The sequence below is a fragment of the Aspergillus multicolor genome (assembly GCF_047715735.1).
Source record: "Aspergillus multicolor strain CBS 133.54 unplaced genomic scaffold BDW74scaffold_41, whole genome shotgun sequence".
Taxonomy (NCBI): Eukaryota; Fungi; Ascomycota; class Eurotiomycetes; order Eurotiales; family Aspergillaceae; genus Aspergillus; species Aspergillus multicolor.
Genome location: NW_027395992.1, coordinates 93,761 through 112,039, shown reverse-complemented (window position 1 = coordinate 112,039; position 18,279 = coordinate 93,761). Strand labels below are relative to the sequence as shown.

The following is an 18,279-nucleotide window of genomic DNA, read 5'->3' as shown; positions in this document are numbered from 1 at the left end:
TTCCAAGCCTTCTGTTAACATTTCGGCTGCATCTCTGCCTTGATCTTGTCAATCGTCTTCAAAAGAAGATCATACCCCATCTGCTCCTCGTCCAAGCCCAGCTCCTTTAGCTTCTCCAAGGACGGATGATGCGGTCGATTGCTCATCATTGCCTGCAAAGTTCTCCGATTGATGTCGTGTGGTTCGAACTCGGGCTTCTCGCTGTTCGGAACGAGTTTCGGATGAGGTACGACAATAGAGGTCGGATCGGGGTTGAAGAAGAAGGGTATCGAAAAGCGCTCCGAGGTCGGGTTACCGAAGGCGCGATGGACGGTTGCTGGGAAGTGGCCATTCGAGAGAACCTCCATGTAGTTTCCAGTATTGAAAATGTAAGAGTGTTCCTTTGGTGGTGCGGGGATCCAGATGCCATTTGCGTTCAAGACTTCGAGACCGCCGACTTGATCTACAAACTGTCAGAAAAATTTTCCGTTTTGAGGCAACGTGTTAGGTGACGGGGAGTACCTTGATATAGAAGAGTAAATCCTTGATGTGATTAGATAAGAACATGAACAACAGAATGGGGCTCAGTAGTACATACCTCCATAATCAGCATGTGGACTAATTGAAGACTGGTCGCTGGCATCCTGGATGGGATAGTATTGCAACGTGACGTCGTTGAGGGGATGGCGGAATGTATTATCTAGGTCTGTCTCGTCCAGTTCAAGAGCGAGTGCAAAGATCTGAAGCATTTTCCTTGCAAACCTGAAGACCTCTCCATCTGAAAGGTATGTGAGTCTGGTATTTTCGCAGCCCGGGGGATCAGGTTACAAACAGAACTCATAGATACTTTCCCGGAAGGCCCGTAAAGCCTCACCTGGCCACTGGTTGATGGACACAGTGCCAGGGGGAGCAACTGCCACAAAGTGCTGCTCGGGGTTGGTGTAGTCGCGACCAGTACTGAACGATGCTCGTCGATTGCTGCCATCACTGAACTTGAAGGGCAAATACCCCCTAACGCCCTGACTGTTGTCGACATGGATTTTGAGCTTCAATGTTAGTTAGCAATTCCATTCACGGTAAAATAACTGGATAGACATTACCAGCTCCTCTTCAGGAAGTCTAAAGAGTGCCTTCACAATGTGCATCGCAGCGTCTGTCCACGAAGCAAGTCAGCTTTTGCTTCGAGGTTCCACCCTCGATCGTCCATCTTGACAGAATTCAATGCGCTTGCCCATCTTCTCGTAGGAGACAGGAGGATTGACAGCATAGAAGAACCCATGATGACATTCGACGCTTGACAAAAGACTCATCCTCGCCAGATCAAATATACCAAGCTGTTCTGCGCGGAGACGACCAACTCACCCAGCTCTGCCGTACACTGCCAGCTTGGGTCATATCGAACGTTTCGCTCGAGGGATCGCCGTTCCAGCTATCGCAACGCCGAGCATGCCGGATCAGCCTCCTTCACATGCGGCTGAAAACCCATCGCTCCTTTTCTGTTCCGCGCTTGGCGATAGACGTTATTACTACTCATACCTCACCTCTCTGGACTCCGCGGCTGAAATATTGAAAGAGTACTTGACGGAATCTGAGGCGCCTGTTTACAATATCTGGACCGTTGCCCCGCATGTTATAAGCGCTAGCATTATTGTTACGCTAGGCTCCGTCTACTCAGCGCACGTTACCAACGGATTTGGAATCGAATCTAAACTTGCCTTTCCAGAGCGCCAGCAGCTCATCCTCGACTGCTTGACTGCTTTGAGTAAGACGGAGAACCCATGCCAGATGGTCAGACGCGGAATCGCAATGGTACATCGTCTCCTCTTTCAGGATCCGGCTCGACCGGAAGCACAATATATCAGCTTGGATCACGAAGACATTTCTCGTCTCGTGAAGGAAATAGAGGAGTGCCTGTCGCATCCACCGGTTACGACACCTGCGCCCCACCTCAATCCAGAGACAATACTGGGCTTCCTCGGTGCCGGCCATGGACTAGACAGCTGGGAGCTTTATGGGATAAGACCCTAACATGCCTAGCTCACAGGTTCTTCACCTTATTTCTTCGTCGTGGATGGGGAAGTCAAACCATCGGGCCTCCATTAGCGTTCAAGGCCCCTCCCATGGTCAGCTATATTGCCGGTCTATTATGGAGTCGACTGACTGGGGTAAGCGCCAGGATGTCTCATAGTTCCCGTCTTGGACGACCTCACAACGAATCGCATTTTATATCCTGTTACTTTCCCAAACACGGAGATGTATTGGGCTTCTTTGGCTCTCCGCCCACCATCATCTCGGGCGTTGTACGACATGATTATCACTGCTTAGCTGCGGTAGGTCGGAAGTCACAGTACCCCGCATGATCCCCTCTTTATCTAAGACTGGGAGGGCCGGGCTGGCTGAGTGCTGGAACCGCAAACATGAGGAGGACTATGGTTCGTGCAACACTAGAAATGTCAGCCAGACGGTCAGTGCGCAGAGAGATTCCTCAGCCAGCCACTCCAGAGCCCAGGTATATAGTGTCACACTTTCCTCTCATTGCTCTCCTTCGTCAAAGCTCACTCTGCCTTGGTCGAGGGAAGCATCTCTCGTTCTTGCCATCAGCATTTACCAGATTCTTCACTTTTTCAGACCCCTCACAATGGTCGACGCAGTCTATTACTACCCTCCAATCCACCAGGCCTACTTCTACAGTGGCCTCCGCTACGCTCGTATCAAGTTCACCCCCGGCACTAGCCAAGAAGAGATAACCTACGGCCCCCGCCGCATCGTCGAGCACTGGCCTTCCCTGGCCTCCATCGGCTTCGGTCGGGTCTCCGCCATCCTCCCCATCGACGGCAAGCCAGAGGAAGCCTACTTCTTTTCGGGCGCCCACGTCGCGCACATCAAATTCGACTATGAGTCCTACACTGACAGCGTCGTTGGCGGCCCATGGAAGATCAGCGACAAGTTCAGACCCCTAGCCCGGCCTGAATTCAGCACTATCGACGCCGCTATCCCCGTCCCCGGACATCCCGGCCAAGCTTATTTCTACGCCGGTACGAACTATGCTCGTGTCGATATTGTTCACGGCACTTCAATCGTTGCGTCGCGAGAGATTACTGCCAATTGGCCTGGTTTGAAGAAGGCTGGGTTTGACTCTGTTGATGCGGCGTTCCTCCAGCCGGGAAGTAACGATGGCGTCGCTTACTTCTTCAAGGGAGATAAGTATGTCAAGATTAAGGTTGTTGCTGGTGAGCCTGACGAGATTACGTATGGGCCTGAGACTATTATCTCGCAGTGGAAGACGCTTGAGTGGATATAGTGCAGGTATAACTATCCGGCTTGCGTTTTTGCATGCCGCCGGGTGTACAATGTGGTTCCGCTGCAATCTGGGTTCCTGAGTTATTTGAGCTTTACTTATCTAACCCAATTCTTTCCTTGACTTATCTGCACCAATGCATATTTCTACTACTCTGCCACATGGCTGTCTTGGCCGAGACATTACTTCTGAGTTAGGATCACTATTATTTGATCAGGTTGCCTAGAACTTACTCTACTCACTAGACTTTACTCAGCCTTGTAGTAGCTTGATTGTTAAGCTGATATTGATCATTGCTTGTTAACTCTATTATAATACTCCTTCATTATGCAGTTTTCCTGGTATGATTGTAACAGGTATGCATGAGGATGTGGCATCGCATGGTTTTAGTCAAACGTACGCCTGGTCCAGCCCTGTTGGTTGGCTTTTGATCTATTATACTCGTCTATCCCAGGGTTTCTAGACAATATCATAAACCCGTAAACGGAAGGTTACATACTGGACTTGCCTAAGAGGAATGGGGACGCTTTTCATGCCTGTATGGGAAGCTGTTTTGATGGAGCTATGTGCGAATCACCCCAGTGACAGGGGACTCGAGGTGGGGCATAACTCTACCATGCTTCCGGGTATATAAAGTGGCAAGGGCTGAGAAGACAGGAGGTAGAGAAATATCATTTGCATGTTATATCAAAGGAGGAGACAAGGGACGGGGGTTGTTAACATTTTCTGAGGTTATTTGATGGAGTAAAATGCTAGGAAGAAGTGAATAGCTCCGGTGCTGGCGCCGATGAGGCCTCCAACAGTTCCATGAAGCTGGTTGTGTTGATGGGGTCGTGAAATGTGAGCCAATTTCCAACGCTGCCCGTGCCTATTTCAATCTCTCCCACTGCAGGATATTTCGTTTCTCCTTCACTCTCCCTCACCACCATTCCTACCAACACTCGTCTTCTACTCTTCAGCTACTATCTCCACCAACAATACCTCCTCAAGCTCCATCATCAATTCATCCTGACCACGTCCAGCTTTACCTCTACAGTGAGTGTGACCTGCTCATCAACACTCGTCACCCAGATACCGAAATCCCACTAACACAGCCACTCTTCACAGACCACAACGATGTGCCAGGAACTCAAAGCCGAGTACTTCTACATCTGTGGACATTCCACCTTCCCCACCTCCGTCATGCCTCTTAACGGATGCAACAACTGCGGCACCATCCAGAAGGAGAAGCTAATGGGCAAGACTCGCAAGCGTGACCCTTGCCGCCCCTGCATGTTCAACGGCGTTTAGCTTAAGGTCAAAGGAAAATGGTACCGCGCTGAGGATGCCCCTTCCTGGTGAGTTGAGTCCCGAATCTACCTAGCCGTAGTCAGGTTGATGAATGAGCCTGGAACTGACGCGGCTCTTTTTAAAGTGTCATAGAAGAGGTCTCAGAGGACTAGCCATTCTGCCCTCGAACTCACATCATCTACTCGCTTGCTTGGGAGGAATTGGTTGGAATTGGAGTTCTGGGATTTTTTGAATCGTTGCATGGACGCTTGGTGTTGTGTTCTCTACGAGCTGTGGTGTCTAGATCGAACTCTTGACCTAGACTTTGTGCTTAGCTTGGCTGCTTCTACGACTTGCATCTGCTCCAACAGTTAATATGACTGCTCTGAAATCTCCGTAATAAACGTCCTATGCCCCTCTGTTGTAACCACAGATTTGGAGTGCTGGAAACGAACATAGTAGATACCTTGAGTCTCCGGCCGCCGGGTAGCTCCTGCCTTGGGAGCCAGGCACCCCCGCGTCTATGGTGTGTTACCTTCAGCACATTCACCCAATCTGCTCGTCAACCGGACGCATCTACCAGGCCTCTTTTTTGCGCCCATCAGCACTCGTCGGTTCCAGATCTCTAAGTGATCAGCTGCTCCTCTCTCCCACCTTGGACGACTTTCCCTCCGCTGGCTTAGAAGAGAACCGTACGGCCGCCTCGTTCTCCCAACTCGACGCTCACGGAGCTCAAAGAGCCGTTCCCCTCCGTCCATCACATCAACGGAGGAGGGATCTCTCACATCTACGAAGTTCATCCTTCAATCGTTCTGAAAGTCCCTTCAACGGAGGAGGGCGCGAGAGAAGAGTTTGAAAAGGAGCTCAAGTTCTGGGACATTCTATCACAACACCCGGCGTCTCCATGCATCGTCCAGTGCTTTCACCGCAGCAAAAATGGCATTTTTCTCGAGTTCATGAAGAGTAAGGCAACTACACACTTTGACCGAGCAATCAGTCCTAACCGACTAACCGCATCGCCAGGCCAGAGTCTGTCGTCTAGAATCCGAGACAACCACATCAGAGACGACGAAACACGAGTCGTCACCAAAGTCCTGAAGCTCGAACCCCTACCCCTCCGAAAGCAATGGATGCACGACCTCGCTCGCGCCGTCGCGTTCCTTGAATCCCTGAACCTCGCGCACGGCGACCTACGCCCCGAAAATGTCCTTCTTGACGGAGACCGCGTGAAGCTGTGCGACTTCGACTGTACCGCCAAGTTCGGATCTGACTTCGAAGCCTGCATCGCTCCGCAGGAACGTCTTCTGAATAAGGTTGATGAAGCTGCCGAGGAGGGCCATGCCGGGTCAGCGGGGCAATTGTGTGTTCGGACCGAATTGTTCGCGCTTGGCTCGCTGTTCTACCTCATCAACTACGGCTTCAGTGTTTACGGGGATCGCTGCCTACATGAGGATCCGATGGAGCATGGACCTGAGGTGGTAAGGCTGCTTCAGAACATGCAGTTTCCTGGGTTGAATGGTGATCCCGTCATTGATGCTATCATTGACAAGTGCTGGCATAACAAGTATTCTACCGTGGCGGAGCTCGCTGCGAAAATGAAGCAACTTTTGGATGCGGAGCAAACTCGTTCCATGACCGGTGCCGATGAGCCTTGCGCAGCCGATGAAAGTAGCCATGGAGAATCTGCAATCGGCGCCACTTCCGCGAACAAAGTCCCTAACGGCATACGAAGTGAGGTTGTGCTTGTTGAGAAAGTACCGGCTGGCGATTACTATCGTGAAGAGGATCTGGAGGAAGCTCCCGAGGAAGTTCTGGAAAAGATCACGGATGATCCTCTTTCTGATGATATCGAGGAAGCGTTCGAGAAACACTTGGAAGATGCCTCTGATGATCCTGTTTACCACGCTATTGAGGAAGCTTTTGATAAGCATCTGGAGCATGCCCCCAATGATCTTCTCTTCAATGCTATTCGGGAAGCTTATGATGAGCATTTGAAGGATGCTGATGATGATACTCTTTCCGAGGCTATTGAAGAAGCTTACGATAAACATCTGGAGCCTACCGCTTATGACCCTCTTTACGAGGCCATTGAGGAAGCTTTTGAGACCCTTCGTGAAAGCGCCCCCGATGATGCTCTTCGCCATTTCATCAAGGAAGCCATTGGCGCATTACGTAAGTATGCTGCTAGAGATACCTCTAACAATGTTATTGACGGAGCTAACCATGAAGAATCCGAAGCTGCTCTGGACAATGCTGCTAACGAACCTATTCAGCAAGCTCCTGAGGAAATCGTAGAGAATGTCTCCAACGATACCCCGAACGATGTTCTCGACAAAGCTGTTCAGGAAGACCATGACGATGACCGGGACAGTTCTCTCGGTAATGCGCTAGACGATGCTCCTAACGAAGGTCCTGACAACTTTCTGCACAACGATCAGGGTCAAAATTTATCCCAGGTAATACTTTCTAGGGAAGATCGTTCTGACTATGCATTTGAGGGAAAGCATCTCGACGAACAAGCAGTGGAAGAAGAACTTATCGATGAAGCTCTCGACATTGAATCCCCTGACGAGGAACACATCGGGAAAAAGCTTGTCACTAAACGACCTGTGGCCGAAGGACCCAATCCCGAAACAACCCACGAGCCTGAGATCGAGGCAGGCTCTTGCGAGAAAAGGAGCCATCTCAGATCCAACTCCCTTCGACACGACTACGGGCGACTGTAACGCTTGCGAAACGGTCGAGGAGGATGAGGGATACGCCATTGCTTCTAGACCCTTCAGCATGGAAAACTCGGTCATACTTGAAGAGAAAGTATCTGCTTTGAAGGCAACTTGCCTGGACTTGGAGAGCCGCGGGCTTGTCGATGCTCTCTCCTCCGCAGAACCCTGCGACCTTGGATTCTCTATGGAATGGTATAGATATCACAAAGGTTAAACTGATTCAGCAGGCTCGTCTAGGCGCCCAAAGAGCAAACTTTGACTTCAAGACACTGCTTCCTACGATCTGAAACGGGTTGTCAATGTAACTACAGCTACCGTCGTACTATATCCTTATTCCTACAAAGTGATGAAAATCTTATAAAACGAATGTGATTATGTCTTCGACCAATCAATCAGTCTAACCAAGTATAAAAACTCACCAATGTCAAACTGTTCACCTAAACCCAGACCACCAGGGCGAAGGACCTTCAGACAGACCAGCACGTGCACCGAAGCTTTCCACAGTCAGGACACTAGGACACTATTTTGTTCCCGACGGGCTTCTGGACATCGTCGGCGCCCATGTTGTTGAGTGCTCAGGTGTCAGACTCCCAGGAGAGAGAGGCGATAAAGATAGTGAGTCTGAAGAACTTCATTCTGGCGGTATTCTCGGTGGTGAAAACGGGTAGTTTGTTGGTTCGGTTGTGGTTCTTCTAGTGGCTCTTGCTGGATTGCGAGGAATGCTGATGCTGATGGAGAGTGGATTTGGTGGTATGTCCAAGGGGTTTATATAGCTTCTCTGAATAGAGCGGTCATGGATGATAACGCCCTTCTTGAAAGGTATTTTGGGCTTTCGTGTTCTTTGTTCCTTTGTATATCGCCTTTATTCTCTTTATTGGACAGTGTGAATGGGCCTTGTTTTCGCACAATGCCAGACGAGGGCTGGGTTTGCCCACACCACATCCGACCTCAACGTCCTGGACCATTCAAGTTTTCGACAAGGAAAGCTAACCAAATACCTGTATGGTTCTTACTAAACGGTACAATATTACTCATTATCTTCTTTGTATCAATTAAATAATCAATCTACTGGCAGACCGTTTATTCAGTTTGGAGTTAACGAATCATAAAGCGATTTCAGGGCTAGGCCTAGCCACCGCAAAGTTTGCTCTTGGGCTCCATTGTCCTCTGAGACGAAAGTATGAAGAGCGTATATCGTTTGATGAGAGACAAGGGGGCGGTCATTGTCTGCTTTTTGTGTAGTCAGTGTACGCGTACGGCTTGTCCACACGCAACACCCTGTCTTGCACTTGCGTCCGCCGAAATGGGTTGGTTGTGGGTACGTTGTAACATGTCGGGGGTTCTGGCTGAACCTGACATTGTGTCGAGTGTAGTGAGTGAGGAAGATCGTCAATCGAGTGAACGAAGATGACTGGTGGGAAAGCAAAGGACTTCAGGTAGGGCACCCATGCGATATGACCCAAAACTTGCGTATCAGCCCATAGCGTTTAGATCGAGCTACTCGCTGCTAGCCCATCTACTCCTCTCAGTGATGCATCATTGGGCTATCCAGATGGCCCGAGTCAGTCTATCCTGTATCTCTATCGGTATTCATAAGTCACAACTACTGGGTGATGGATGTTGAGCATGCTCAGCAAGGCAGTAGCCGTGCATGACCAGGGCAACAGGACCAAAGAACCATCGACGAAGCGGGGACTGTAATTAGACCTGCGGCCATTGTCATGTGGTCCTGACCAATAGTTAGCTGAATCCGCAGAGCTCTCGTTATCCGGACTGGGTCTGCTCTTCTCCCTGCTCCGCCTTCAAGCGCTTGGATGTGCCTCATGTAGTCGAATCACTCTGATCCATGCGGGGATGGGTGGATGTGACGGGCCCCTGTTACACAGCATACGCAGACAACCCCGTGTCTTGACCGCACGGAGCCAGCTCAGAATGGAAGTCAAGCATTTGCTGTTTAGGACCAAGCGCCATGTACACGGGCTCATCTTCTTTAAAAGTGAATCGGGCGGCAAGTATAGTTGTAGAAGAGAGAGTAGGGTTGCGTCGCTGGCACGCAGTGACTGGCTAAGCGTTAGTTGACTTATTTGTCCATATGCACTGCCGATCAGGAGCACATCACAGGGTCAACGAGCCTCCAAGGATTCCCAGCATGCGGACTTCCAAGCGTGAACCTCGTTCTTGGCAATCTGCAGTGCTGTGACACAATGGACTGGCCGCTCCGAGGTCATCGTTCTGGGGTCCACGGGTCAGTATCTGGGCTCGCTCCCTGTTTGCGCAAAGCACGCAATATGTACTCGGCAACGAATTGGGATAGATTGCTCTTCAAGTCACGGTGGGGCGACAGAGGTGATTTCGATCATATGGTGAGGCCCGATGCAGGCAAGAGTAGGGATCCCCAGGCCCAGGTCATAGGTCAGACAGTCAGTAGTTTGGCGCGGTCTGTTGGAAGTGAACATAACTCTCACTGGCCAGCCACGACTAGCATGGACAAACAACAACGAAGCAGTCATTTCAATCCAGCCGTGTCAGCAAACAATAGTGCACCCCCCCGCATCTTGACCGCTGACCAGGGTGCATCCCCGGCGGTGGTTGGAGCCATTACGCACCGGTTGGGTACAGTATCACACACAAGTCACGGGCAGTAAAGCACAAAGCGGAAATGGCTTTGAGAGCAAGCTATTAATACGAGCATCCCATCAGCGCACGAAAGTTCAGTTCCGAGAGCCGCAAAAGCCCATCGACAGCAAGTTTCAACTCAGCTTGTCAAGCTTTACCTTCTCACTACCTACTTGAGTCTTTCCAGTCCACCGTAAACATGCGCTTCGCAGCTCTCACCCTTACACTCCTCGCCCTTGCAGCCCCGGCAGAGATCGCCGGCAACGCCGTTGATACTGCCGCTGCAAAGAATGCCCAGCTCTCGGTCGATGCGAACGCAGCTGAAGCAGCCTTCGCACGCTCCGAAGGGACCAAGGCTCATGACTGCGGAGTATAAGACCCCAGCTTCCACTTGTGCACGTTCCGAGTGCGGCTCGTCCCCAATTTCCTTCAACTGACTTATCCAATCACAGAAGTGCAACGGGACCAGCTGCAAAACGGAGAGACTCAACCGGGAAGTCTCGTCTTATTCACCAGGCCGACCTGCGTACAAAGAACACCATGATTGACAAGAGACCTGTATGACAGTCATTGCGATTATGGCGGTGTCGGATACCCTTCTCCTTTTCTTGGCATGTTCGATTCTGACAATCCTTTCTCACAGTGCACCAAGCAGAGCGGAGGGGGCGGCGGGGCACCGTGCTACAGGGCCCAAGTCAAGGGCGACTGGCGGACTTTCTGTCCTGGGAAGAGACATTAGACACCCCGTGGTCGAGGCCTGGGGCCAGTGAGCAGAGTTCTACTGGCCCAGTATGCTCCTATTGCAGCCCTACCAACTGGACGAAAACGATGGACCTTGTGGAGACCTGCAGGACCTACCTCGAATGACTATAGGGCACCATAGTTTCCGACCACTCTTTTATTTAGATTGATTCGGTACCTACCGGTACCACGCTTTCTCCAAGATGCACCAGCGAGAAGACGCCGGCCAGGGTCTCGCTCCGCATCTTCCTCACTCCTTGCTTGCGACTTCCCCTTTGTGTGATTGAGTATTCGTATCTAGCTCGAGTATGCTTCCAACAAGCATTTCCAAACTGAGATCATATTTTTAAATGTCTGTGCGGCCACGAAATGTATAGCCGGACTTTCTCATGGAATTCAGTACCTGAAACCGCGATAGGGCGTTGAAAAGGCAATGTCCATAGAGGAAATGGAAGTTATATGGTAGCAGACCATGAACGCGGCGGGGAACACTGATTCTGATTCCACTAGATAACAAAGTGTCTTGACGTTTTCCCCTACGACGATGATCTCTCCCGCTACATCATTGTAGGGAATACCGTGCGGCGTGGTGGGTATCAATAAGAAAGGAGGGTCGATGTAGTATAACGAACTTAAAGGATGGCAGGAGTGGGCTGAATCCGCAAACGGGGAAAATGATGCTGAATTGACACGAAAATTGGTACTTGGGTAGATAGATGATGTGAGAGGACGGACGCATCGGGCTTGAACTCGGGAGCCTCAGAGACTGAGAACAAGCTTCCCGATCTGTTTCCCCTGCCAAATATACTCAATTGCCTCATCCGCCTTCTCAAAGGTTTCAACACTGTCAATGATATCATCAAGCGGTATCTGCGAAGCAGTCAGCGCCGCGCAAAAGTCATCCATGTCGTGCTTCGATTCGCCATTGATGCCCCTGTCACGATTAGCCTCGCTCACGTAGAGTCGCCCAAGAACCGGAGGGGGGGGAGGTTAACAAGGATAAAACTCACCGCAAAACGATCCTGCGATCAATCAAAACATCAAAGAACTCATCCATATGTTTGTGGTCCTTCTTGCTCAAGTATCCGACCTGACTAACGGTTCCACCGCGCCGCGTACACTTCATGCTCTTGACGAGGGAAGTGCTCCCGCCGACTTCGACGACAACATCCACACCAACACCGTTGGTGCCCTTGAGGACCTCTTCCTGCCATTCTGGGTTCGTAGCATAGTTTACTGTCAAGATGGCCGGGTCCGGAAACTGTGCTGAGATCCTAGAAAGTTTCTCGTCGCCTGATGAAGTAAGGATCACTTTCATGCCCGCTGAGCGGGCGAGTTTCAAGGCGAACATGCTAACGCCGCCGGTCCCTGGGCATTGGTTATTATCGCCATCAATAACAAATTGACGTCTACGTACCTTGAATTAACACTGTGGTCCCCATACCGAACCCAAGAAGCGACGACCAAGCCGTCACGCCTGCGCAAGGGATGATGCTCACTGAGACCCAGTCCAGGTAGGCCGGCAACTTGCAGACCTTCCACTCGTCAAAGACGATGTAATCAGCAAGAACACCATCCTCATCAGCAGCAAGCCAGGACCTCGGGGCCTCGCGACCGGTAATGTTCTCTGTATCAATTATCAGCGCGACTCTATCGCCGACGGATATGGTCTTGACATGATCACCGACGGCGACGACCTCTCCCGCTGCATCATTGCAGGGGATACCGTGTGGCGTAACAGGCCATGGGTTCCCGCCATTGGCTATGTTTGCATCCCGGTAGTTCAGTGCGACAGCATGGACTTTTATGAGGACCGAGAAGGGAGTAATGGCGGGGAGGGCCTCGGTGAGGAGCTGCACTTTGAGGGTGCCGGGGGTGTGGTCGTCCGTTCGATGGAAGACACGACGGGATGTAGGTTCGGTGGCCATAATGTTTCAACGAGATCGTTGTTGCTTGTTGATGGATTCTGAGACATAGATCGCCTTATATAGAGTCGTGCACATTACTAATTGCCTGGTGGTGGGATGCCAATTTCTTGGGTCATTAGCCCTGGGCCACGTTCATAGGTCAATTCATGGAAATTTCTGCGTAGCTTTCGTGACCATCAGACCTGCTCCGGATGAGTGACAACTCATCGTTATGACAGCTATCCGAGCACTATCCTAACCCTCGGATGCTGTTTCCGATCGCATAACTTGGTCGGTTTCCCCGAGCGCAGATCCACTTTTACAAAGGCCTAGCGCGGGGTGTGCTCTGGGGAATACGAAAGAGCTACCTATCTGCCACAATTTGAAATCATTCAAGGTATGATCATTCCTTCGGCGGCCGATCGGCGTTGATAGCGTTGAGGATGACATCCGCTCCGGCTCCCACAAGCTTCGCAGCCAATTCCTCTCCGAGAGCCTCTGCCTCTTGTTCCGTCTGCACAAGCGCATCGCTGCTATCCTGGACACTCTGCGTCCCGTCAAGGCTGACAACTATCGCGGTCATTTGCAGACGACCGAGGGTCTCATCAACCCATTTCGTCTCAACCCCAATGGGCACACTGCAGCCGCCTTCAAGCGTGCGCATGAGGGCGCGTTCCGCAAGACACGCTAGCGTCGACTTTCGATCTCCCAACTGGTTCAGAAATTGTAGTGTCTCAATATCACCCTTGCGAATCTCCAATCCCAGTGCGCCTTGGCCAACAGCGTGCAGAATCCCGCCGTCCTTCGAACCCATATACTGCGTGATCCGGCTCGCCAAGCCAATTCGCTCTAGTCCAGCAGCCGACATAACCATACACGTATATTCGCTCTCGGGGTTATCAACCCTCGCCAATCGTGTCTCGACATTGCCGCGGAGGTTCGCGAAACGGAGATGCGGGTACAGTCGGCGGAGTTGCGCGGAGCGTCGGACGGAGGACGTGCCGACGACGGCACCTTCAGGGAGTGTCTGCAAGCTGGTATATGGGAGGCCGGCTTTAACAATCAGGGCGTCGCGCGGGTCATCGCGAAAAGGAATGGCAGCGAGATCGCAGGATTCGGGGAGCCTGGTCGGCATGTCTGTCAACAGACCACAGTTCAGACTCACCCAATTAACCAATAGAGTGGGCAGGGCCGTACCTTTCAGACAATGAACGACGACATCGACTTCGCCAGCCCTAAGTTTCTCCTCCAACTCCGCCGTCCACAAGCTCTTTGCGCCGAAGTTGTACAGTGCGGTTGACTGGTCTTTGTCGCCGAGCGTACGGAGGGCTTCGATTTCGTACGTTCGGTCGGGTTCAAGGCGTTGCAGGTTGTCGCGGATGCCTTCGGCCTGAACGACCGCGAGGTTTGATCGGCGGGTGCCGATTCGGAATGGTGGTGTCATGATCTCAATGAGTGTTGACTGTTGACCACTGTCGAGGAACTTTGGAATTGGAGTGCGGGGAGTCCCGCGTGGATTTAACAGGGACCCGTCGGCGCGGATAAATAATCCGCCCGCCACTGCTCTACCCACCTATTGCCAAGCAAATACGCATACGCATACGCACTTGATTTGGTCGGAATTTTCTTCCAAGCTTTTCCACAATTCCATTTTAATCCCGGACGCGACCTGAAGCCTCCGTTATGAGTTGCTAAAGAATGGGGAGTTCAACGAGACTATTAGGCCGTATCTAGCGATGGCCTACGTTTGTTAGTACTTATGCCTCAAAGTAGGGGCGCCGTGGCTGTATCCCATGCACCATCTAAGCATATTCCGAGCTCCATTAGACTTCCGAACTCTCACAATAACCCAGGCATAGGCCTACTACTAAGTGGAAGCAATGATGAATTCATGCTTTGCGTTACACTAAATTCAGACTACTCTAACCTCCATAGCCATGAAATGATAACCAAGTATGTGTGAAGGGAAGAGACACCTCAAGCCGTTTCATAAAGCCCTGCTCACCAAGTGCCCAGTTAGTGATCGCTCACAGAATCCGGTGGGCTGCTTTGAACTGATGAATCTGTACACCCAAAAAACATTCATATACTGGATCAGATGAGCTATAAATGACGCAACTGTTAAAAGCATCATAGTAACTGAGTGTCGCGGGTCGCCTGCACCATGACGGGGGTAGTAAGAGCGATTGTGGGACACCAGGCCACGTGTATAGGACAGGGCTGTCACCACAATGCCAATAATGATGGGCAACCCTGGAAATGATCGAAGTCTCCAGATGCTCGGAAGCAACTGTTTACGGTAGACTGTGGGGGCGATCGCAAAACTAGAACCGACCGCGTTGTAAGAAGCTTATTTTTGCTCTAATATTCATCCCTGTTTGCCGTCTCCAGGTTGCGGGGATTGAACGGATGGCGACGCATCGTCCGAAATGGTGAGCTTGTCCCATTTTTGCAGGAAGCGGTCCAATACATCGTCATCTTGCCGAGTTGGCCCGTTGCGAATCACCGTCTCCCAGTGCGGGTAGAAGCTACTGAAGCCCTCTCCGTCGTGTTCGTGCCATGCCTCGGCCGCAAACGAGCTAAATAGGGCGTCCGTTTCCTCAGGCAGCGTTACTTGCATCTGCTTGGCTGTCAGCTGTAACATCCGCAGAATACCCTTGGCTAAGGGATATCGCCTGGAAAAAGCCCGGGCGGTAGTGCAGAGCTCTGTGAAGGCGATTCGGTTGTCGGCTGAGTCCAGGGCACCTAACAGAGCGGATAGCGCGATTGTGGCCCACTGAATGGTGCAAGGAGCCATGCAGTCAATGCCCCATCGTTGACGGTGAAGGGCAATGAGTTGAGCACAGTGGCGCGCATTCCGGTGACTTAACTCTCGAGCAGATCCAGCCTTTTCGTGATCCCCTTTAGAAAGGTGATATGACTGAAGGGCCCAGAGCGCGTGGATGACATTAGTGTGGTAGAAGAGACTACGACTAGTTAGCTATGATCTCATGCGCAGAGTCGCTATCATACTGGAGGCCGATAATATGAGGGACAGCCGCGGTATTAACGTCAAGGCAAGGCGGCAAATTTGCGTACCAGCCTTGTAACTGTTGGTACAGTTCGGTGACTGTCGAGGGTATTTCCGAGGCGGAAACTCGCTCCTGCCCTGAGTAGAATGCCCTGCTGATACCGAACGCAATGCAGTTCAAATCACACCACCGATCAAAAACACAGAGATGGTGTCCCGGTACTGGGTCGGTTCCTCGAGGATAAGGATACCAGACATCACTTGGATCGTGGTGTATCAAAACGCGCGGTCGAGGGGGCGGTTGAATACGGATGTGCTTCATAAGTGATATCGCAGAGGTGCTGTCTCATTAGCTAGCGTTGGGGATTGGAATCGATAGGAAACGTACCCTGCCATACTGAAGTTCCCCCATAGCGCCATGTTCACGACTCTCTCGTGGATTCGATCACTCTCATTCTCCGGCAGCCTCGGTGGACTTGTGGCAGCATATTCCTCCGCCGCGCGGCATGCAAGATCTAGGTACATCCACCCGAGGCGGTCCTTGCCCCTTAAGACTAGCCTGGTATGATTAGCTATCCGCTAGGTTGAGTACAAGGGGGATCAGTTGTGTAACCAACCTTAACCACAAAGTTGTAAGTCCTTGAATCGTTGTAATACTAACGGCAGCCTCTCGCTCCTCTTCTTCGAGAAGCCGGCGCGCTTCATCGTAGAACTGGTCCCCCTTGGACATTATATCGTTTGGAATTGTATAGACTTCGGGGAAGTCAGAATTGTACTGGTCGAAAGAAGTTAGAAACCTCTGGACCAAAGGTGGTGAACATTTACCAGCAGTCACTCAACATACACTAGCAACAGAGAGGATCGCGTTCACCAGGAACGGCGTGCAGTACCGGCTGCGGAGGTCCCCTTTCTGCATTTCGCGGATAAACACATCCTTATCAATCCAACACATTACCGGATTGGTCCACGTAAAATGCAGCGAAATAAGATGTGAGACAAGATCATCGTCGTCAGTGACAGTCGTCCACGGCTTTGCAGGCACGCGATACACCGGGTTGTCCGCCAGGCGGCGGATGTCCAGCATTCGTCGTGGCCGGGGCGGCGCAGCTTCTTCAAGAATGACGCTTTCTTCGCGCAGGACATGTTCCTGTACTTCTTGCAGCTCGGGGGTCTTCTCGATTTCCGACCGTGAAAAGTTCGTTGCGAGAAATTCCTGTAGTTCCGATACGGCCGGGTTACTGCGGATGAGGTTCATGAGCTGGGCGATTTTCTTGTTCTCGCTGTCGCGGATTGCTTTGAGCAAACGAAGCAGGACATCATTCGACTGCTCCAGGCTCTCGAGCTTGCGTTTCTGTGGGAGCTTTCGGCGCTGGTCGGCCAATTCGTTGACGAGACATTGGATGTTGTTTGCGACGCAGTTTTGACACGGCGGCTCGCCCCGACACTGATACCCCGCGGGGTTAACATGACGTTAAACCAAGATCAGGGGCGTCTCACCTTGAGTTTCTTCTTCTTGCATTCCTGGCAGGCGGTTGTCTTGTGTTTACGGGCTGGATTCCGCTCGGCGATCGCGACATTTTCGTCCGGGCCTATGAGGGGAGGGGAGAACTGGAGATTGGACATGGGAGGCTGCGGGTAGGGTGTTTTGCAAGAGGATCGAGCTAGGCCGAGGCGTTTGTTTGTTTGCGACGAGGCTCAGCGCGAGGGATCCGGGGCCAGATCGCGTCTCGGAAAAGTGTTCCCAGCAGGAACAGGTTTATTTATCTCAGGCTCGGCCGTCAGTCCATGGTTGATGGAAGGGGTCCAGCCGCTTGGGAGGATCCGAGACAAAGTCCGAACACCTCAAGTGAAGCTTGACGAGGGCGATCAGGCCAATCGGCAGGAGCAGAAGAAAGTGCGAGAGAGATCGAGAAGTCCCACCCGCGAGACCGAGCTTCGCGCGCTCCTGCTCCGGCCGGCCCGGAGTCTCAATCCACCAATCACAGTCCACGGCAGGAGCTGCTGCTCCTCTGAGCATTCTTGATGATGACATGACTGTTGTTCAGGCATGCTATGCGATCCAATGGAGACGACTGGGCAAGTGTTTTCTTATTGCGAGTCTGCAAGTATCGTAAGATAGGTATGCACGAAAATTCTGTTCGGATCCGAACTCCTTCAGGGACAGCTTGACTCGAAATCTCGGATCCGATAGAAGCATCGTATTCAACGCTGTTTGAAAGAGACTCTCTATAGTTGAACCATCGCTGAGTCGCCAGTAGGAATTTGTCTCCGGGGCTTCCCCCACATGGACCCCACAATCGCGTGTCAAATTCACCAGCCTAACCCAATTCTAGATCGCCCTGCAGTAGCACCGGGAATAGATGAGGGTACTGGTTCCGAGGTCGTCTCGATGACTTGATCGGACGACTCTGATTCGATAATCTTGTGCAGCCAATTGACAGAGCACATAGCCCAAATCAAACGAACCATCGCGATTGGAGAAAGCTGGACCCATGTTTGTTGATATCAGTATTCAGTATGCTGGTCTTCGTTGAACTTGAACTGTTATCTGCAGCGCTTGCGGGGATGATGCAGTGTATAGTTGTACACCGCTATCGTTCTATTCTTGGAATTTGCGGATCTCAGAATAATGTACAAACTGTAGCACAAGAGAAGGGTTGGAAAGGTGGTATCGTTTTTCTTATATTGAGATTCAGGGGATGGAGCTGAAGGGTAGAAAGAATCAACGAAAGATCG

General features: G+C 51.5%; 9 protein-coding genes across 9 annotated transcripts; 5 read left to right on the top strand and 4 right to left on the bottom strand.

Annotated features, from left to right (window-relative positions):
- Window positions 1-14: 14 nt before the first annotated feature.
- Window positions 15-1,289, bottom strand: BDW74DRAFT_183065 (uncharacterized protein; the record flags this gene model as incomplete). Its single annotated transcript, XM_073730411.1, has 6 exons — window positions 15-442; window positions 502-522; window positions 578-757; window positions 812-1,025; window positions 1,080-1,132; window positions 1,193-1,289. 6 exons carry the CDS (start codon window positions 1,287-1,289, stop codon window positions 15-17), a joined length of 993 nt encoding a protein of 330 aa, XP_073578837.1.
- Window positions 1,290-1,425: 136 nt separating this feature from the next.
- Window positions 1,426-2,007, top strand: BDW74DRAFT_183064 (uncharacterized protein; the record flags this gene model as incomplete). The annotated part of the gene is made up of 1 exon (XM_073730410.1): window positions 1,426-2,007. One exon carries the CDS (start codon window positions 1,426-1,428, stop codon window positions 2,005-2,007), a length of 582 nt encoding a protein of 193 aa, XP_073578836.1.
- A 537-nt stretch (window positions 2,008-2,544) lies between these two features.
- BDW74DRAFT_162388 (uncharacterized protein) lies at window positions 2,545-3,506 on the top strand. Its single transcript, XM_073725951.1, has one exon. It carries the CDS (start codon window positions 2,618-2,620, stop codon window positions 3,278-3,280), a length of 663 nt encoding a protein of 220 aa, XP_073578835.1. The 5' UTR covers window positions 2,545-2,617; the 3' UTR covers window positions 3,281-3,506.
- Window positions 3,507-8,338: 4,832 nt separating this feature from the next.
- On the top strand, window positions 8,339-8,909 carry BDW74DRAFT_162387 (uncharacterized protein). Its single transcript, XM_073725950.1, has one exon. The coding sequence runs from the start codon at window positions 8,450-8,452 to the stop codon at window positions 8,678-8,680; it is 231 nt and encodes a 76-aa protein (XP_073578834.1). The 5' UTR covers window positions 8,339-8,449; the 3' UTR covers window positions 8,681-8,909.
- A 1,175-nt stretch (window positions 8,910-10,084) lies between these two features.
- On the top strand, window positions 10,085-10,433 carry BDW74DRAFT_183062 (uncharacterized protein; the record flags this gene model as incomplete). Its single annotated transcript, XM_073730409.1, has 2 exons — window positions 10,085-10,255; window positions 10,338-10,433. 2 exons carry the CDS (start codon window positions 10,085-10,087, stop codon window positions 10,431-10,433), a joined length of 267 nt encoding a protein of 88 aa, XP_073578833.1.
- An 8-nt stretch (window positions 10,434-10,441) lies between these two features.
- BDW74DRAFT_162384 (uncharacterized protein) lies at window positions 10,442-10,744 on the top strand. The gene has a single exon (XM_073725949.1). It carries the CDS (start codon window positions 10,446-10,448, stop codon window positions 10,653-10,655), a length of 210 nt encoding a protein of 69 aa, XP_073578832.1. The 5' UTR covers window positions 10,442-10,445; the 3' UTR covers window positions 10,656-10,744.
- A 325-nt stretch (window positions 10,745-11,069) lies between these two features.
- On the bottom strand, window positions 11,070-12,554 carry BDW74DRAFT_188667 (zinc-dependent alcohol dehydrogenase family protein; the record flags this gene model as incomplete). The annotated part of the gene is made up of 3 exons (XM_073731790.1): window positions 11,070-11,560; window positions 11,637-11,994; window positions 12,044-12,554. The coding sequence occupies 3 exons, from the start codon at window positions 12,552-12,554 to the stop codon at window positions 11,386-11,388; spliced, it is 1,044 nt and encodes a 347-aa protein (XP_073578831.1). The 3' UTR covers window positions 11,070-11,385.
- A 191-nt stretch (window positions 12,555-12,745) lies between these two features.
- Window positions 12,746-13,991, bottom strand: BDW74DRAFT_103628 (porphobilinogen deaminase). Its single transcript, XM_073721573.1, has 2 exons — window positions 13,731-13,991; window positions 12,746-13,670 (listed from the first exon to the last, which is right to left on the bottom strand). The coding sequence occupies exons 1-2, from the start codon at window positions 13,975-13,977 to the stop codon at window positions 12,937-12,939; spliced, it is 981 nt and encodes a 326-aa protein (XP_073578830.1). The 5' UTR covers window positions 13,978-13,991; the 3' UTR covers window positions 12,746-12,936.
- A 910-nt stretch (window positions 13,992-14,901) lies between these two features.
- On the bottom strand, window positions 14,902-17,395 carry BDW74DRAFT_188665 (Zn(II)2Cys6 transcription factor; the record flags this gene model as incomplete). Its single annotated transcript, XM_073731789.1, has 6 exons — window positions 17,041-17,395; window positions 16,388-16,987; window positions 16,161-16,318; window positions 15,932-16,102; window positions 15,546-15,884; window positions 14,902-15,499 (listed from the first exon to the last, which is right to left on the bottom strand). Exons 1-6 carry the CDS (start codon window positions 17,164-17,166, stop codon window positions 14,902-14,904), a joined length of 1,992 nt encoding a protein of 663 aa, XP_073578829.1. The 5' UTR covers window positions 17,167-17,395.
- Window positions 17,396-18,279: the final 884 nt, after the last annotated feature.

Excerpts from the sequence above, each read along its gene's own strand:
- BDW74DRAFT_162384 (XM_073725949.1), top strand. The coding sequence starts at position 10,446 with ATGACAGTCATTGCGATTATGGCGGTGTCGGATACCCTTCTCCTTTTC.
- BDW74DRAFT_162388 (XM_073725951.1), top strand. The coding sequence starts at position 2,618 with ATGGTCGACGCAGTCTATTACTACCCTCCAATCCACCAGGCCTACTTC.
- BDW74DRAFT_103628 (XM_073721573.1), bottom strand. The coding sequence starts at position 13,977 with ATGACACCACCATTCCGAATCGGCACCCGCCGATCAAACCTCGCGGTC. Across the intron at positions 13,671-13,730 it reads CGTCGTTCATTGTCTGAAAG|ACATGCCGACCAGGCTCCCC; the intron begins GTACGGCCCTGC and ends GTCTGTTGACAG.
- BDW74DRAFT_162387 (XM_073725950.1), top strand. The coding sequence starts at position 8,450 with ATGAAGAGCGTATATCGTTTGATGAGAGACAAGGGGGCGGTCATTGTC.